Source organism: Pyricularia oryzae, chromosome 6 (assembly GCF_000002495.2).
Source record: "Pyricularia oryzae 70-15 chromosome 6, whole genome shotgun sequence".
In the NCBI taxonomy this organism is placed as follows: domain Eukaryota; kingdom Fungi; phylum Ascomycota; class Sordariomycetes; order Magnaporthales; family Pyriculariaceae; genus Pyricularia; species Pyricularia oryzae.
In genome coordinates, this window is record NC_017853.1 from 1964698 (window position 1) to 1981434 (window position 16737).

Below are 16737 nucleotides of genomic sequence, written 5' to 3' on the forward strand. Positions count from 1 at the left end.
CGAATTCTGGGGTAGATGAGGAGGAGGATAGCGACGATGGGGAATCGAACTCCGATAATGTTTACTTGTAAAAAAAAAACCCCTGCATTTTGGGCTGTGGTCAGGGTTGCTTTGCCACCATTTCTCCTCTCACCTTTCACAGGTGCATTCAATGCTATAACCGTACCGTTTTTGTCCCCCAAAAAGCAGCCCATAGACTTAAGCGTTTCTCCATTGTATACCTATCATGTCGATGTCATTAACATGCATCTTTGAGCTTGTCGAGTAGCAATTACCACAATCTCGGGGCTCGTCTCCGAACTGAGCGATACTTGATAAGATGAGCATTTCAGACATAATCAGTAGATACATAATCAGTAGATAGTCAGTCCAAACTTCCGCGGGAACTTACATCAACAAGCGAGTCTCCACCAAGCCTTCGTGCTCGGTCTGCGGATTTGCCCCGACTTAAATCCTTGGTTCTCATACAGAAAAGGCACAGGATAAGACAATCATGCATGCCATCCGACTCGCAACTGTGGGGGGTTGCCGATTTGCATGCAAAGTAAATACCACTCTGTTGACGCAAAGAGTCACTGCTTTGGGCTGGCTTATCTTTGTGGGAATTAAGCCCAATAAATAAGCACAACAGCATCCTCCATGCCGCGCAACCAAGTAGTCCGGCTTCCACCCTTACGCGACCAGATTCGGACTATACGTGTCGCAAAGCAAAGATGGCATCCAAGGAGGACAACGCCGCCATGGACGACACGACCAGGGCGCTAAAGTTCCTGCACGCCGGCGGGGACGAGCCCATGGACGAGGAGGCCCGGAAGCGGCTGGTCAGGAAGCTGGACCTGCGGCTCATGCCGCTGCTCTGCATAACCTACGCGCTCCAGAGCATCGACAGGACGACACTCAGCTACGCGGCCGTCTTTGGGGTGCGCGAGGACCTCGGGCTGACGAGCTCCGAGTTCTCGTGGGCCGGCGCCCTGCTGTACGTCGGGTATCTGTTCTGGGAGTTCCCGACCAACCTCATGCTCCAGAAGCTGCCCATCAGCCGCGTAATGGCCGCCACGGTCGTCCTCTGGGGCGCCGTGCTCATGTGCCACGGCGCCGCCGTCGACTTTTCGGGACTGGCTGCGGCCCGCACCTTTCTTGGCGCCTTTGAGGCGTCCATCAACCCGGGGACCATGCTGCTCTTCTCCATGTACTACGAGCGCAGGGAGCAGCCGCTGCGCATGGGACTCTGGGTCGGCTCGGCGGGGATAGGGTACATCGTCGCCGGGATCGTCACGTTTGGGGTGGGACACATCCAGAGTCTGCTGCAGAGCTGGCGCATTTTGTTCCTGTTCTGGGGCGCCATCACGGTGGCGTGGGGTGCTGTGGTCTTTGTTTTCCTGCCCGGGTCGCCGCTCACGACAAGGTTCCTGAACGAGCAGGAGAGGATCATGGTGGTCAGCCGGGCCAAGACCAACGGGACGGGCATGGACAACAAGCACTTCAAGTGGAAGCAGTTCTGGGAGGCCGTGATGGACCTGAAGACTTGGCTGCTGTTTGTCTTTGCTGTGGCTAGCAATACGCCAAACGGTGGATTGACAGTCGTGAGTTTCGGCCGCGGTCCGAGTAGAGACTGAGTCTTTCTGGGTATTTATCGGCTGATGCAATCTTTATTGTCCAGTTCCAAGGTCTCGTCATTCAGGGGATGGGCTTTTCTAGGCTCCAAACCACGCTTATTCAGATGCCCTCTGGATGTGTGCAGTTTGTACTTTGTGTACTTGCTTGGTAAGTAAAGACAAAAAAAAACGACAGAAACTCTCTCGAGAGAAGAGGTGTTCATTAGAGGGAAACTAACAAGACGTCTCAGCTTCTTCGCCTCCCACTACCCCAACTGCCGCCTCATAATCATGATCGTATGCCTGGTGCCGTTCCTGGCCGGCGTCCTAGGCCTCTGGCTGATCCCAGAATGGAACCGATACGGCCGACTCGCCTGCCTTTGGATATCATTTGCCTACACGGCGACCTGGACGCTCTCCATGTCCGTTGCGACGGCCAACACGGCCGGCCACACGAAAAAGATTACGACCAACGCCATGCTCATCATCGGCTACTGCCTGGGCAACTTTGTGGGACCCTTCTTCTTTCGCGCAGATGAGGCGCCACGCTACACCCTCGGCGTGGCCATGATGCTGGTCTGCGTCGGCCTGCAGATTCTGTGTCTGCTCGGCATACTCGCGCTCCTGTGGTCGAGGAACAGGTCGAGGCGCGAGGAGCACGCGCCCACGGTGGCTAATGAACAGCAGGGTTATGAGCGCAGTCTGTCGGACGAGACGGATCTGCAGAATAAATACTTCAAGGTTAGTGGAGGACTCTTCTGTGTGTCGCATTGGTATATACTGACTTTTGTTACGATAGTATGTCTACTGAGCCCGGGCGATTTGGGTAAGCTTGAAGGTTATAGAAGAGAAACACGGAATGTCATGTCTTTATGATTTCTTTTTTTTTTTTTTTTTTTTAGTGGTACTACCCTAGGTAGCAATGCAAGCACTCTGGGGCCCTTGAGATGATGAATGTCATTGGCGAATCCGATTGGGAAAGAATGATCCTTTGTAGGTTTTGATGCAGCTGCTGCAGTTGCTTGCTCTCGATGAACAACTTGGACTCGCGAGTTGGATTCTCCCTGGAATTCACTTGTTCATGATAGCATTGCTCCTGAAATTAAGTACATTGAAGTGATTGAATCTTCAAATTGGCGATTGTTACTCGCAGATGTCAAAGGACCACACGCAGTTAATTCACTTGGCCAGAGCGATACTCGCGTTACACGACTTGGGCATCTAGCAGTGAGTAACCTGGTATCTGGACAGGCATTTGAGAGTTACGCATGGTAGTTGGGTTATTGAATTGCACAAGGTCACCAGTCACACGAACCTTTTACTCGTGCTGGCCTAGATCTTGCAGGCTCATCCAACAAGACACTGCAGCAAACCAACTGAGAAAAAGTAAGGACTCGATGTGTGTCTCACAGGAGCCATAGACTAGACGCAGTTACAAGATCAAACAGACACCGATGTTTAAAGTAGACGGCATTGGAAAAGTACTTCGCAGCCGTCGGCAGGCTAGTATTTCTACTCATCTCAACAATGTCAAATTTACATATGCTCGGGTAACTATATCCAGTAAGGCTGTACCTGACGACTCCGCGAGTCCAACTCGCAACTGTAGAGCGACATTACGACACTGGTCCCAGACTGAGAGGAATCAGCGCATAATTTCATCTGTCCCAACAAGCCATAATGAATAGACGAGCGATGGTTGATCACACGCTGTCACACCCACGCTATCATCCTGTATAAATAGGATCGAGTTTCCAGAGAAATATCCCTAGATTGAAACATTCATCGCACTTTAACCTCAGCATCTCCTGAGCAGAAAGCCCAAACATCACAAGCTCTAGTATCTCAATCTGCTGAGCTCGGACAAAAGAAGACAGAGAAAAGAGACTCGAAACAAACCATCACGATGGAAACCAGAAGCGGCCCGGTACAAGATCGAAAGCGGGACAGTCCAAGCCAAGATTCTCCCACCGATGGTGCTGCCACAGCCGCAGCTCTTAAACGCCAACGAATTGTCGAAACAGACCCGGCTGTGATTTCTCAAACTCTGGCCGAAAACCAGCCAACGGGGATCAGTAATGACGGAATCATGATCCATCTACAGCCAAGCTTTGCAGATCGTGCACATGTGCTTGAGCAGATCTCGTCCCTTCCGGACGGACCCCTGAAGCAAGCTTTGCTGGGAGCCCTCCAGCCTCAGGCTCTCCTGAGCGTCCCGGAACAGCTTGTTTTTGCCAACAAGGCAGCCGCCGCCCTGGTTTCTACGGTACTAGACCATCAGCTGCGGATCCAGCCCCCTAGAGCCGCCAAGTGGGGTGACAGCAGCGTCAACGACGCGGTGTTCAGGCGCATCCAAAGTTTGCTCCACAGCGACGACCTCGAACACATAGACGACGTGAGGCGAGATTTCCTCATTGAAACGTTCGCCGAGATGGTCGTAAACTGGATGGACGTGCGGTTCCGAACCATGGACGACCACGGCATCCAGGCACAGGCGTGGAGGCCGCAGGAAGAGCAGCAAGATGCCGAGCCGGCGCGGACGCCATGGCACACCCGGCAATTTGTCAGCGCGATGATCCACGGCGGAAATCTCGGCCACGACGCCGTGTTTGTCGTGCTGGATGTCATCATCACCCGGTACCATGGTGGTGAAAGTATCAGCAGCAGCAGGGCCGCGTTGGAGAGAAAAGGGGTTCTCGACAGCTTCAAGCTCATGTACAGCCTCGATGCGGACCAGGCGCTCTGGCTGGCGCAGAGGGCGTGGCTGCAGAAGGAGGAGGAAGTCAGAGTGGGTGTTGGGGTCGGCGAGTTCGTCAAGACGGTCAGGCTGATCAACCGCTATGTGTCATGGTATGGCAATCCTCTCTACATGGGCACGAGAGGAAAGAATCGACGCAATTTAATCAGGAGCAAGGATGCGGAGAAAGCGTGGATCGAGTTCATCGAGGTGGTTTGCTCCATCTGCATGGAAAGAGAGGCGCGGCTGAGCGAGAAGATGGCGAGGAATTTACGTGCAAAGTCGAGGGCCCTGGTCTCGGAGTGTCAGCAGCTGGATGGATGGGCAAGGGGAGAAGAGTTGCCCAGGTGGGAGGTCGCTCAGGTGGAGCACCTTGTGGAGGTTATGGATGTTGGAGACTTTGAGTAAGCTTTTGTAAGGTATATCTGTATGCCTGATGCTGTGGAATGGTTTGGACCTGGGTGGGCTGATATTTAGATGTTGGTTTGGTTGGCTTTTCTGGAATTTATCTCTAATTTAACGGTGATTTTCTCAGCATGTTGTTGGCTAGGATGAAAGTGACAAAGTGACAGCCATGTGAGGCAGGATTGACTCAAAACTGACCTGGTTTTATTTGTTGGCCTTTCGCGATCCCCTTTGACAGCCCGAAAGAAGGGATGCTCCAGGCGCAATAGGCCATAATTTCCAGAGCCTGCTTATTTTGTTGCTACAATCTTGCAAGCAAAATTTCCAACCTTCTGAATATACATCAATAAAACCTCAGTCATGGTCAAGTGGACCTTGCCTCCACTGCTATTGTGCAAGCAAGAGTACAATCCAACAGTGCCTTCGATTTGAATGTTGCAGTGCTGGCTATAAATCCACCTTTCGAGGCAAACAGCGACTTCCTCTATCCTCCACCATTCAGCTGGACCCACGAAACTATCACCCAACCATACCTATCAAAAGAGCATCTTGCTCGATTTCACTCGCTCTCGTCTTTCTTCTTTCATCTTGTATTCACTACACACAGAACTTCCTCCTTTGAACATTGCAATCGAACAAAGACCGCGAAACCCACAACCATGGTCAAGCCTAGGCCAATCGTGGTCGGCTCTCCGGCTCGCAACAGTCATGCAACGGAAGATGAGGTCGGAGAAAGGACTCCAGAAATGATCCGTACTCGCTTCCAAAGGTTCGCGAGCACCGCACCTTTCTTCCCAGCTGGTCCACGCATCATGCAGGGAGGCCAGGGTGGCATCGCTTTCGGAGCCAACACATCATCATCAGGTGAGCATGATCTGAACGCAACCTGAGAAACATTTCGAGACTAACCAGTGGCAGTTCCCGACCTTGATGATCCTTTCGGGCCAGTGGCAAGGAGCACCGAGCATGCCCAAGCTACCGAAGATGTCGAGGCTGTCACTGCCGAGCGGCCTACCAAAAGGCGCCGAAAGGCAGCCGTCCAACCCTTGATGCAGCTCAGGCGCTACTCTGTGCGGACACAGACTAAGTCAGCAACCTCGATGAACCGAGTCTGGCATCTGCTGCCAGCCGAGCTCAGAGAGCGGATCTGGGAGATGGCACTTGAAGACCCAATGGATATGCGGCGGATCGTTTATATCCGCAACCGCAACACACCAGGGTTCCCAAATTACCGTAGGAGCTCTATCTCGGTCAATTTTGCAGTACCGACTGGTTCGAGCATTTCGTTGGCATGCGTCGAATCTCACGCAGTTTTCATGCGCAAGTTCTTTAAGGTCTACCAACGAGACTATCAGATGATGTTTGCCCGGTTCAATACATTTGTCGGAAGCCTTCAGCGGGCCAGCATAGACATCACCTTGTCCCGAGAGTCGGCCACAGCTGCTCCCGAGAATGCAGCCCAGGGTTCTCTGACTGACGCTCAATTCTGGGCCCGTCGCTACACGTCTTCAGAGACTCCTGTTCCCCTTGCCCCGAGGACCGACAACATTCCCAAGGTCAAAGCAAAGATCACACATCCTCTCAGCTCTGTCATTAGTCACCTTGTAAGTCGATAAAGCCCGTAATTACTTGGACCCATGGTCCGAAGCGATTCGAGACCTTCATCTGACCAAAATCGATAACCAGGACACTAGTGAGCAGCAGCCAGTGAACCCGGAAGTTGATATCATCTATATCGAGCCTTGCTGCGATGGATGCCGCGGCCAGCACTGTATTAGTCGGCAATTCTTGGCCGTGGACCGCAACGCCGTTCGCTTTCTGATTGTCAAGGACGAACCGCTTTGGCCTCCCACGCGCGGCGGGATTCCCCCGTGCTGGGTGACGCTCACCAGTGTCTTTCCGAACGTGGAGATAATGTACATTGACATCGCCAATCTGGGACCGCCTCTCTCCACCATTGGCAAGACGAAGCAGCGGCGGGTCATGGTGCGTGTCAAGGACACTGCAATCCCGAGAGCCGTAACCCATCAAGACCGGTTCGCCGCCTGGAAGGAGGATGCCGGCAAGGACTTCAAGCTGGCCAAGATTGAATTCGTAGCCGTTTACGGGCACAAGGAGCCCGGAGTTGGTAGGCCGGACGGGGATCAGTACCCGCTGGCCCTAAGGGAGGGACGCCGACACAAGCTTGCTGACGATGTCTTCATTGTCCGCTAGGCTGAAGCTTTCCTTGTGAGTCGTCGAGCTGTTTGGCAATATGGCCTTTGGCTTTATGGCTTCCTACCACAGGACCTCCCCTCGGGCTGTCTTTCTTTCTCACGCTCTCTTTGTCTCACTTCCCGAATCTCAAATTTCCGGTTCTGCTGATGTTTTCACTCGCCATCGTCTCTGTTGTCTGACACGGTCGTTCTGAGTGATAAGTTGTGACAAGCTTGCTTGTAATTGACTGCTCAGTCACCTCAAGCTTCCAAAATCACATGGCTGCGTTGAATTTTGCGTTCCCCGGATTTGCCGTCTTTCTCTCTCACATTCAATCTCTTCTCGTCTGGGGGACGAGTCGACAAGTTAAACAGGATCTTTAATGAAATATTGATATATTGGGTCAATCTTTCTCATGTATTTGGATTCAGCCGACCAAATCATGGCGGTTGAAGAGGAGGCTGAAAGCTGCTATGTCATCACAAATGGCCACTCAGCAGGGGGTGCAGAAGCTGGTTCTCACATGGCACAAAACGAAAGACACATTGACTTTCACAAATATTGTTAGCACAATTATAACTCACGTTAATGGAGTCAATTATGGCACCGACGTCCTGACTATGCCCGTTACGGTTCGTGCCACGGCATTTGAGGGTAGCGAACTAAGCAGAGGCGAGTAACCGGCGAATACGGCTCTCTGCTGAAGTTGTGATTTCCTTATTTTCCAAGGAAATCTGCGTGCCGTCTGGGATGGAGGGCCTCCCAAGAGTGTGTAATGACTCGAAAAGATCAGCCCACCAGCATCACAAAAGACGTGGTTGAATTTTGTGAACACGAACAAACTATTCATTGTCAGCGCCATCCATTGGGACAGAGCGCAAGGCCGAACCAAGACATAACACGTGCATCCATCCCCTATCTAGAACTATCTAGTTCTAGACAGCCCCGCGTCATTAGGAAGCCGCGCCGTCCAGGCCCCGGCGGCAGGATTTTAATGTGTCGTGTGCTCCGTATCTCGGATGTGGGAAGAACGATGAAATGATTGGTCCTTTTTGTTTTTGTTTTCTTTTTGACGGGTTTGTTTTCTTTTCGTTCCTCCTTGTTCTTTTACTCTAAAAATGACGGTGGCCTAGGTTGTCTGCATTTGCAGGGGTCCGGTTTCTAACCTGAACAAGTCATGGTGTGCGACGAGCGTGGAGCACGCGACATGGGTTACAGGCGGCCCCACATTGTCATCTTAATTCATCCTCACTAACGCGTCTTTTTCGGAAATCGTTCCATCCATCATGAACTCTGTAGGCGCGTCGGAGGTTGGGCGCTGTTGTGTACTGTATGTTGTTCCAAAAAAGTTTTTGGACGGTTGTAAAAATATACACACGTAGGCGCCAAACCATGACTGTAGTAAACTCTGACGGACCGCCTCAAGTTCATCTTCAACTATCCGACGATTAGTCATTACTTGGTTGTACATTATTTCACGTCATATATTTCAACAATTCAGCAGCATGTCTACTACTCTGTACCTTTAGTATTGTGCATCAGGTATACCTGCTTACCGACCGACCCCAAGTGATCACTTTATGCTGTTGCATTTATGCAGATCAAAAAACCTGAATCCACCCGCCTTGAGTACCTCTAGGTAGTCTAGATGGGGTTGACACATGAAGATTTTACGAGCCAAGGCTGCAAGAATACCACCTTACAGTACCTACCTTACCTACCTAGCTAGCTAGCACCTACAAGCAAGCACGTGCTCGGCACAGGCCACATCAACCACAAATCCACTGCAGCTCTGGTGCAGCTTTACACCACTACACCTTTGGTCCCCACTGCATGCGCCAGACACCTAGGCACACATACATACTGTCCGCAGGTACCTAGGTACCTTACCTTACCTTAGCTGGTCTCAGCTGTAATCTGCCAGCTTGCAGTTGTGCATTTGCTAAGTACATCAATACAACTCTACCAGGGCATTCAACAAGCCTACGGTGAACATCAGAAGAGCGGTCCGATGGAGCTTTTTCGGGACGCCACTAACTAGCTCTATCTCCAACAACGTTGTCGCTCATTACTTATTCGCACGCCCACCCATCGATCAACTCCATCCGCGCCCGGGCCTTGACCGCCTCGATAGCGATCCACATCTACAACCCACCCACCCACGCCCGCCCGAACTAGATCTTCAAGACAAATCATCAAACCGGCGGTCACCCACCTCTGCTCGCTTACCAACGACCCGAGCTTGCAAAGTAGCTCCGGAACGTTTGGACGCCTTGTCACTTGTCACTCAACCACCGCTAGGAGAAACGATCCTTCGCCCGTCCACTAACCACACCGAGCACAGCTTTCCGTACAGCTCGACGACAACCCGTGACTCGGCGACGAACCCCCATCCCGGCGGACCCTCTCTAGACACAGAGGAGCTATATCCACCACAAAAAGCTGTCGCTTTGCTGCTTGCGCGCGAGGTCAGCTCTGCCCTCAAGGCGCGCGGCCCAGCGTATGGTAGCTACGCACTCTAGCAGATAAAAAAGAAGAAGAAAAGGAAATTGCCCGCCATGTTGTGGCTATTCCAAGCGCTGTTTAGCATCGTCTTTCTCCTGAGCATCGTGCTCTCGATACCCATCTGCTTCGACGTCGGCGGTCGCGATGCCGGCTTAGCATACAGCTTATCCCTGTTTGTGTTTTACCTCTTCTACTCGGCCGCCAAGCTCGCGACGCCAGACAATTCGCGATTCCGACGCGCCCTCACCGAGTTAATACGGCTGTCGCAATGGGTCGTCATCCCTGGACTGCTCATCTGGTCCCTGAACCGCTTCTCGGTTGACGAGGCCCTGCTGGACGCGGCGCAAAGCCACGGCCATGGATCCGGAGATTGGGTCAGGCGCGCATGGTTCGGCCACGACACTGTGGCCCAGCCTGCCGCACCCGCGGCGACGAACTTCCACGACTGGTTTTTTGGATCCAAGGGGGTTTTGGAGTCCATGTGGCTGGGAAGTTGGGACAGGGGCTTGAGCTACTCGAGTCCTCTTTTCCAGCTATGCGAAGGATTTTGCACCGTTCTGGTCATCCAGGCTGCCGGGCAGATGACGAGATGGCTGGTGAACCGTGGCCGCAGTGACACTTGGGTGGTACGTATCGGACCTCTGGAACATGGGATATCGTATTGTGCAAGCCGCGCAAAACACTAACTAACCTGTCTTAACTACAGATTGTCCTTTTGGTCATATCGAGCTCCATCCTGACGAGTGCCGCCTATTTCTTGTGGAGGATTATGAAGTTTCCACAGATCAACAACATTGACGCGACTCTGATTGGTGTTACCATCACTTCAGCGGTGTTTTTGGGCGCATACGGCATTAGTAGTGGGCGGGGCAATCCGATCGAGTCCGCACTTCTGTTTGCATATGTCGTTCTCTGCGTCTACCAGATTTTCACCGACTACATGCCCTCGGACCCGGCGGCCGCCGAGGCTTTGGCAGCTGCCCAAGCTGCTCAGCAGCCCGAATTCCCGCCATTACCGCCCTTTATTATGGCATCTTGGTCGACCCTGCGGCACATGCTGGCCAGCCTCCCAGAGGCATTTAACGTATCTTTTACCTTCCTCTACGCTGCGTTCCAAACCGTCACGCCCTCGGTCATCATCTCGTTGGCGTACCGCATCACCGTCTTCTACTGCGCCACCCGCATAATACCCGCTGTTCGCGAATCTGGAACCAATGCCTTGATGGCGGACCCGGAACTGTACGGGGACTCGTCAGATGGGGCGACCAAGCTCCTAAGTGTGCTGTCATGGTTCTCGCCATCGATACTCATCGCCGTCTACACAAGCTTGCTACTACAACACTTTACTGTAGCTGCCGACAGCGATATTGGATGGACCCTTACAGCAGGTGACATCGGCGGAAACCCCTGGCGCTGGGTCAATGTTGGTGCGACTATGCTCATGTATTCTCTGGAACTTTACCTGGGCGATGATGAGCCGGCAGCACATTGGAAGAGCGACTAGGTGGAAAAACTGGATTCACCCATTGTCCCATCCCTCAGGTTTAAGTACCGCTCAGGGCCAAGGAAACGTGATGCTCTGCGCATTATACACAGAGGCAGCTCTAGCTGTTGCACATGCTGACCTCTAAAAAAGATTTGCTCCCTCTACCTGTATCCACGAGGTCGAGCCCATCCGCCTTCCACCTCATATCAGGTTGGCGGCTATTATCCGGCAGATTCATTTCCTTTGTCACTACATACACTGCAAGGTCAGAGTTCTAGCGCATAACAGCTAAACTCCCACTCACACATATATCACCTCATCCACTCCCAGAACTCATGCTTTTCTTTACGGCCCCAAATGACGACTTGGTGGGGCCACTTGAATATACCCTTTACTGGTGGATCTCTGCTCTTTCATTATTCGACTGTGGTTCATCTGGGGCTCCTTTTTTTTCTGACGGCAAGGCAAAAATCGGAATAAATGCTATTGTGAATAGGCACACAGCAAGGCGTTAATCTTTCATGTTTGTTGGGCTTTGGTGGACTTGTGCTTGTTTCTTTTCTTTTACTGCTCGTACCGGAATGGTATGAACTTTTTGTTTATTCGGAGGGTCGGCTCTGCCGGTTGTTTCTTCTTCCCCATATGGCGTGGCATTAGTCTAGTGGCCTGGCGAGGCCGGGGGGGGGGGGTGTTTCGAGACGAAGGCGGGAAACGCATTTTATCCAAAACATGAACTCCAACCTAACTGGCTCCCCCTTACACCGATGTCCATTTTCGTGATTTTGATGCTGATGCTGATGCAGGCGTGAGTGCGGGGGACAGGCAGCAATGCTTGACCATCTTGCATACGGAGTATGCATATGACCATCTCGTCTTATTGAGCATATTGTCGTTGAGCGGGAACCTCTTATTTTCTTTATTTATTTATTTATTACTCTACGCTGTTAGATCCTTGGGGATACCCGGTGCCTCTATCTAGTCCAATACAAAGGGAAAACCGTGCCCGGGTTGTGACCAGCCAACCTTTGATTTTCTTTCTCTGCAAAAATCGGATTTCGGCACGAGAAGCCCATACCTTTTACGAAATATTCTAGGGTCCTCCCAAAACTCTGCGGAATACGGAACAAAAAGCCTGCAAGCCATCAAGCTTAAAAAAACAAAGTATCCGGTATGAGAGAAGGGGTCTTTCCGTACGTATTCCACGCAGTAGAAATTAAGTTGGCGGGGGGCGTGGCTCCTCATGTAGGGAAAGCGGTCTGAGGGGGTTTTCGCGGTCTTGGCGAGCGGTGTGCTTGTTGGGCGGCAATGCGTGGGCGCGTTTACGACATGGAGGGTTGTTTTGTCTTGTTTTCTTCTTTGTTCGAGGGGTTATACTCTGCTTAGAGGGGCGAAAAAGAAATATCAAGGTTGAGGTAGATTTGACATGTGCTGCTCTTTTGGGCAGCTTTTTAATTATCATCATCACATATTGGAATTTGGGTGGAGAAAAACCACTTGAGTTGAACAGGTCAAGATGGGCGACGAAAACACCGGGGAAAGCCTAGCCAGATTCAGAATATAACCGGGTTGGCTTGAAATGGCATTTGCAGATGCTCGCCTTGCTTTGTATACTCGTCATGTACCGGGAAAAGGGTCTGGCTTTGCTCAAGTGCTCCGTGGACGGACATAGCTTGGGATAGTAAGTGACTTTTCTCTATATGGCGTGCGGCTCATACTCCGTAACTGATCTCAACTGCTTGTGTAGTACGTAGTCTTGGCCAGAAGTCCGAGTGCCATAATCATATATGTCTTAATAGTCCCAGGAGATAAAACATTTTTGACAGGTCGTGAAGTGTTCTTTAGGTCATTGCTAGCCGCCCCTGGCTCTCTTTCGACTAATCGACTGCCGATGAACTAGAGCACTAACAATAATGCGAATAAGCACGTAGAGGTACATAAGATGCAGTCGCGATTCCGCCACCAGAATCCACAAGGTCAGCGTAGGTCGCTAGATGTACCTGTTACATGTTATTTCTCAATCTACCAAAAACAGCTAAACAATAGCTGCGAGTTTAAGGCAACTTCACTTGCAGGATCGGGCTGCCTCTTACGGCCGAAACGATAACCCTGAATAGTCCGCCCCCTCACGATAAACCACGACCAACACTTGGAAGTGGCGATATTTCTCTGTTTCTCCTCATCTTGAATGCAACAAAGATCGACAATAGGGCGGACGTTGGACGCGCCCCAGGACTATGATGCTCGTCATGCGAAAACAAGAAGGTATATACCGGTGAACCAACATACATGTGTAGTGGGGGTTGCTTACCATTTTATCTTGAACCCGGCCGGCAATCGAAACGTTCCAGAGCGGTTCCATCAAAACCGGTCTAGGAGACATCCAGCGCGATCAACACAGGTCTAGGGCTTTTTTTTTGCCTGCCGGATTGCGTCCTCACCGGCAAAACCTGTATGCACAGCTGGGATTGGTCATTCTGTTTTGCTACGATGGAAACGCGTCAATCAATGTGCCTGGTTTCCTGTTGGTGATTAGTAAACTAGACTCTTTTCCTAGACGAAACGTTCCAAAAAGAGCACATGCATGAGGAGTGTTTGGGGGGTACATCACGGGATGGTACGTGAAGAAAACCAAAGAAATGGTGGTGTAAGTCGCCCAGGTTGGGAAAAACTACTAGAAAAAGCAAAGTGAGGCGACCAATCACAGACCAACCATGTCTCACCCACGCCGCGCGCCGCTTACGAAATCTGATGCATGTAGGTCTCTACTTACGGCTTCCATGCTAAAGTGGAAAAGAAGAAAAGCAATAACTATGTCGAGCGCGATATTGTTCCGGTCACTGAAACTTTGTGAAGGAATCAGATTTGTGGAATGAAGTGGCTAAACTTGTAGCTCACGAAGGTTTTATAAGAGAAAAACGGAGAGAAAGAAGGGCAAGAAAAAAACCATAAGAAGCCTTGGCCAGCGGCTGCATAAAATAATCATAGGTACGCCCTATCACAGAGTCGCATTGTCTCGATTTCGTGTGCACTTTAAGAACCAGCCGTCGTTACCGTGAACGGACAAATATAAATACCGCCTCAACCCCATGGCGAAGAGGGATGAGGGTTGTATTGCTGTGCCCCGAGTTTCCCCCGGCAACACCAGCTGAGCCATCAAGTGCAGTGCCTTTCGCAGTCATGTCTTCTTCTGAAGCATCAAAAAAGACATATTGGATCCCCAACATAGACATACACAGAAAGGTGATTGTTGCGGAAATACGCTACTATCTCGGACCTGAGGCCAGCGTGCGCACTTATCAAAACGAGGTAAGATGCTTGTGGCCGAGGAAGGATATATATGGCTTACTGACCATGATGAAATCGCAGGGCGAGGATGGCTTCCTGATAACCACTCCAGGGCCATGCCTCTCTGATGTGAGCCATCTGTTCCACAAATGAACTAAGCAGAGACGCATTCGAAACTGATTCCTGACATGGACGGTAGGAACAAATCGATGATATTTGCAACAAGTCTCGCGAAATGTACAAAAAACAGGCCGAGGCCCGTCAATCATCCGGTAGCGGTGGTAGCAGCAGCGCCGACGCTGAGCAAAAGACTCTCAAGCGCCCCTGGCACAAGCCAGTGGTGATCAGCCGAGGCGGATCCAACGCACGAAACCCTCAAAGGCGGCACAGGAGGGATGACGAGAGAGGCGGCCGCAGCAGACGCCCAGGCTGACCAACGAATACACCCCGGAGTTCGGTGGAAGAACCAAAAATGTGTGCAGGTTGGAGCACTCAATAAAGCTTGGCGCTGCCAAAGAGGGCGCAAGATTGGTGAGATGGCGCATCGCCGATGCAGTGGGCCGGAGATCCCATGTTGTGAATGTTACTCTCTGCTGCGTTACGGGCGTTTGCGGTTGCTGTTGCGTGACATTTGCCCCATGTCCAGACCTCTACTCTCAACTAGCGTTTTTGGGCCCAATGGACGCTGCATAATTTTATGTTATTCCGTTATGGCAAGGGCTGGTGTGTATGGGCCTGCAGCAGTGCGACTGCGTTGTCACTGCGCCGCCGAGTTTCAGGCCTTGTTAGCCAAGAATTGGTCCTGGCTGTGCCGGCAACGGGCAATAGCGGCCGTTTGTGTGTGGATGGAGGACTAGGCAATGTTTCGTTCCTTTCTCTGGTTTGATTGCCTGAATAACTCCATAGGGGCTTTCTGGTGGATAGCACAATAAAAGACCGGGCTGAATCTAAATAATATCAGTGATAAGGGGATTGTCCGAGATGGCGGTCGGAAGCTCCCGCACATTGGCTGTGTTCAAAGTGTCAGCTGCAAGTCGGAAGAACTTGGAAGGTTGACCGCCAAATGAGACTTACTATTTTGAATGCAGCCAATGCCGAGTGAGACTAGGTCTGGATGACCACCTATTTCGCGCTTCTCCTCCGTCAAGCACGATGACATGGCAGGCACCGGAATGCCGGTATGCGTAGTCAGTGCTTTTGGGCACTGTTGTTGGCTTCCGAAATGTGCAGTTAGGTGGGTATGATGTTAACGTGTTGTGCACCATTCCACTTGATGCTGCCGGAAATTATCGTTTATCCCAGTGTCTGCGACTGATTGGTCGTTCGACGTCAAAAAAGGAGGACGGTACACAACGCTTGGAAGAATCAACAATAAAACCCACTTTCAATCTTCAATTCATCATCAAGATGGCGATCTGCTGTATTACCCCAAAGCAGAATGCAATGGTATCACGAAAGAAACAAGCAAATGAGAGTATTCGGTGCTTGTGCCGAGCCAGTTAAAGACAACAAGCATAGCTTGCCAGCAGAGAGGTCCAGTGCGATGGCGTACTCTGTGGAACTGCTTCTTCGTTTTTTTCTTCTTTTTCTTCTTTTTTTTTTCTGATATGGTTGCCAGTTTCCATCTTAGACTAGCTTTTGCAGCCATGCAAGGTAGGACACGCGTGGCAGCGGCATAGGGCATGTGTCACATACTCCGTACAGCCATGCCGCCGGGCGTACGTTGTCAGAACTCTTTCGGAGGGTCCGGGCCGGCAGGTAAACCTTTGACATGAGACGATAGGGTTCTCTCGTAGTCCTGTAGACTCAGCGGCCCAGCGGACCAAAGTAACAGGGCTTGCACTTTGACACAATATCTGCCAGTCCTTTTGTCACTAGAGGGATCCGACTTGTTAATGTAGCCAACGACATTGACCCATTCACCAGGCTGCGTCTGCTCTTGGTTAAGGGCCTGGAGAATAAGATTCACGTCGACCAGCGCCTGAACCCGCGATTGGCGGGGATCGGAATCACGGTCTCCCAGCTGGGATGTGTTTTCGAGAGTCAGGGTTGCATTACTGGTCGCATAGGAAGTGACGCTGACAGTGGGTAGCGTTTGCTCAGTCTTTCAGTCAGTCGTGAGTTATTTCCTTCTCAAATTTGCACTGGAAACGAGTTAAAATGTCTTTTTGGCAGCTCACCAGCCCAGAAACCTCACTTTGTCTCCAATTTCGCACAAAGGAAGCGTCGAAATCGAGACTAGTCTTGATGGAGGAGGGCCATTCGACATGACGAGAATGACCTGCGACAGCTTGTATAGGTCTGTTAACAACCAGTTGACTGACTGGCACCTTGAGCAGATGTGCAGGTAAATCGGTACCTTGCGAGGTAAGTTTAGGTAAACTTGAGCCAATTCTCCAGATTTGGCAATTGATTCAAACAAAGTCAAGGCACTCGCCGAATCCATCACGTGTCGAGCCTACTCGATCGGAATCTTGACGCGATTAATCTATGATGACTAAGCTCGGAAGATGTCCGGCAGAACATTG

General features: G+C 51.2%; 7 protein-coding genes across 7 annotated transcripts; 6 read left to right on the forward strand and 1 right to left on the reverse strand.

Annotated features, from left to right (window-relative positions):
- Positions 1-369: 369 nt before the first annotated feature.
- On the forward strand, positions 370-2573 carry MGG_04099 (allantoate permease). Its single transcript, XM_003719687.1, has 4 exons — positions 370-1583; positions 1661-1764; positions 1847-2336; positions 2395-2573. Exons 1-4 carry the CDS (start codon positions 714-716, stop codon positions 2404-2406), a joined length of 1476 nt encoding a protein of 491 aa, XP_003719735.1. The 5' UTR covers positions 370-713; the 3' UTR covers positions 2407-2573.
- Positions 2574-3501: 928 nt separating this feature from the next.
- MGG_04098 (uncharacterized protein) lies at positions 3502-4740 on the forward strand (the record flags this gene model as incomplete). The annotated part of the gene is made up of 1 exon (XM_003719688.1): positions 3502-4740. The coding sequence occupies one exon, from the start codon at positions 3502-3504 to the stop codon at positions 4738-4740; it is 1239 nt and encodes a 412-aa protein (XP_003719736.1).
- A 418-nt stretch (positions 4741-5158) lies between these two features.
- Positions 5159-7326, forward strand: MGG_17689 (uncharacterized protein). The gene is made up of 3 exons (XM_003719689.1): positions 5159-5601; positions 5656-6341; positions 6424-7326. The coding sequence occupies exons 1-3, from the start codon at positions 5397-5399 to the stop codon at positions 6949-6951; spliced, it is 1419 nt and encodes a 472-aa protein (XP_003719737.1). The 5' UTR covers positions 5159-5396; the 3' UTR covers positions 6952-7326.
- A 1288-nt stretch (positions 7327-8614) lies between these two features.
- MGG_17690 (ER membrane protein) lies at positions 8615-11769 on the forward strand. Its single transcript, XM_003719690.1, has 2 exons — positions 8615-10064; positions 10145-11769. Exons 1-2 carry the CDS (start codon positions 9492-9494, stop codon positions 10940-10942), a joined length of 1371 nt encoding a protein of 456 aa, XP_003719738.1. The 5' UTR covers positions 8615-9491; the 3' UTR covers positions 10943-11769.
- Positions 11770-12621: 852 nt separating this feature from the next.
- Positions 12622-13109, forward strand: MGG_17691 (uncharacterized protein; the record flags this gene model as incomplete). The annotated part of the gene is made up of 3 exons (XM_003719691.1): positions 12622-12667; positions 12853-12903; positions 13039-13109. 3 exons carry the CDS (start codon positions 12622-12624, stop codon positions 13107-13109), a joined length of 168 nt encoding a protein of 55 aa, XP_003719739.1.
- Positions 13110-13673: 564 nt separating this feature from the next.
- On the reverse strand, positions 13674-16638 carry MGG_14916 (uncharacterized protein). The gene is made up of 3 exons (XM_003719692.1): positions 16390-16638; positions 15284-16287; positions 13674-15218 (listed from the first exon to the last, which is right to left on the reverse strand). The coding sequence occupies exons 1-2, from the start codon at positions 16476-16478 to the stop codon at positions 15936-15938; spliced, it is 441 nt and encodes a 146-aa protein (XP_003719740.1). The 5' UTR covers positions 16479-16638; the 3' UTR covers positions 13674-15218; positions 15284-15935.
- Positions 14102-14773, forward strand: MGG_04096 (uncharacterized protein; the record flags this gene model as incomplete). The annotated part of the gene is made up of 3 exons (XM_003719693.1): positions 14102-14230; positions 14291-14338; positions 14409-14773. 3 exons carry the CDS (start codon positions 14102-14104, stop codon positions 14640-14642), a joined length of 411 nt encoding a protein of 136 aa, XP_003719741.1. The 3' UTR covers positions 14643-14773.
- Positions 16639-16737: the final 99 nt, after the last annotated feature.

Bases quoted from the DNA above. Each gene is read 5' to 3' on its own strand.
- MGG_04099 (XM_003719687.1), top strand. From the start codon at position 714: ATGGCATCCAAGGAGGACAACGCCGCCATGGACGACACGACCAGGGCG. The intron at 1,584-1,660 runs GTGAGTTTCGGC...TTTATTGTCCAG, and splicing joins CAAACGGTGGATTGACAGTC to TTCCAAGGTCTCGTCATTCA. The intron at 1,765-1,846 runs GTAAGTAAAGAC...AAGACGTCTCAG, and splicing joins GTACTTTGTGTACTTGCTTG to CTTCTTCGCCTCCCACTACC.
- MGG_17689 (XM_003719689.1), top strand. From the start codon at position 5,397: ATGGTCAAGCCTAGGCCAATCGTGGTCGGCTCTCCGGCTCGCAACAGT. The intron at 5,602-5,655 runs GTGAGCATGATC...AACCAGTGGCAG, and splicing joins AGCCAACACATCATCATCAG to TTCCCGACCTTGATGATCCT. The intron at 6,342-6,423 runs GTAAGTCGATAA...ATCGATAACCAG, and splicing joins GCTCTGTCATTAGTCACCTT to GACACTAGTGAGCAGCAGCC.
- MGG_17690 (XM_003719690.1), top strand. From the start codon at position 9,492: ATGTTGTGGCTATTCCAAGCGCTGTTTAGCATCGTCTTTCTCCTGAGC. The intron at 10,065-10,144 runs GTACGTATCGGA...TCTTAACTACAG, and splicing joins GCCGCAGTGACACTTGGGTG to ATTGTCCTTTTGGTCATATC.
- MGG_14916 (XM_003719692.1), bottom strand. From the start codon at position 16,478: ATGTCGAATGGCCCTCCTCCATCAAGACTAGTCTCGATTTCGACGCTT. The intron at 16,288-16,389 runs GTGAGCTGCCAA...ACCCACTGTCAG, and splicing joins AAAGTGAGGTTTCTGGGCTG to CGTCACTTCCTATGCGACCA.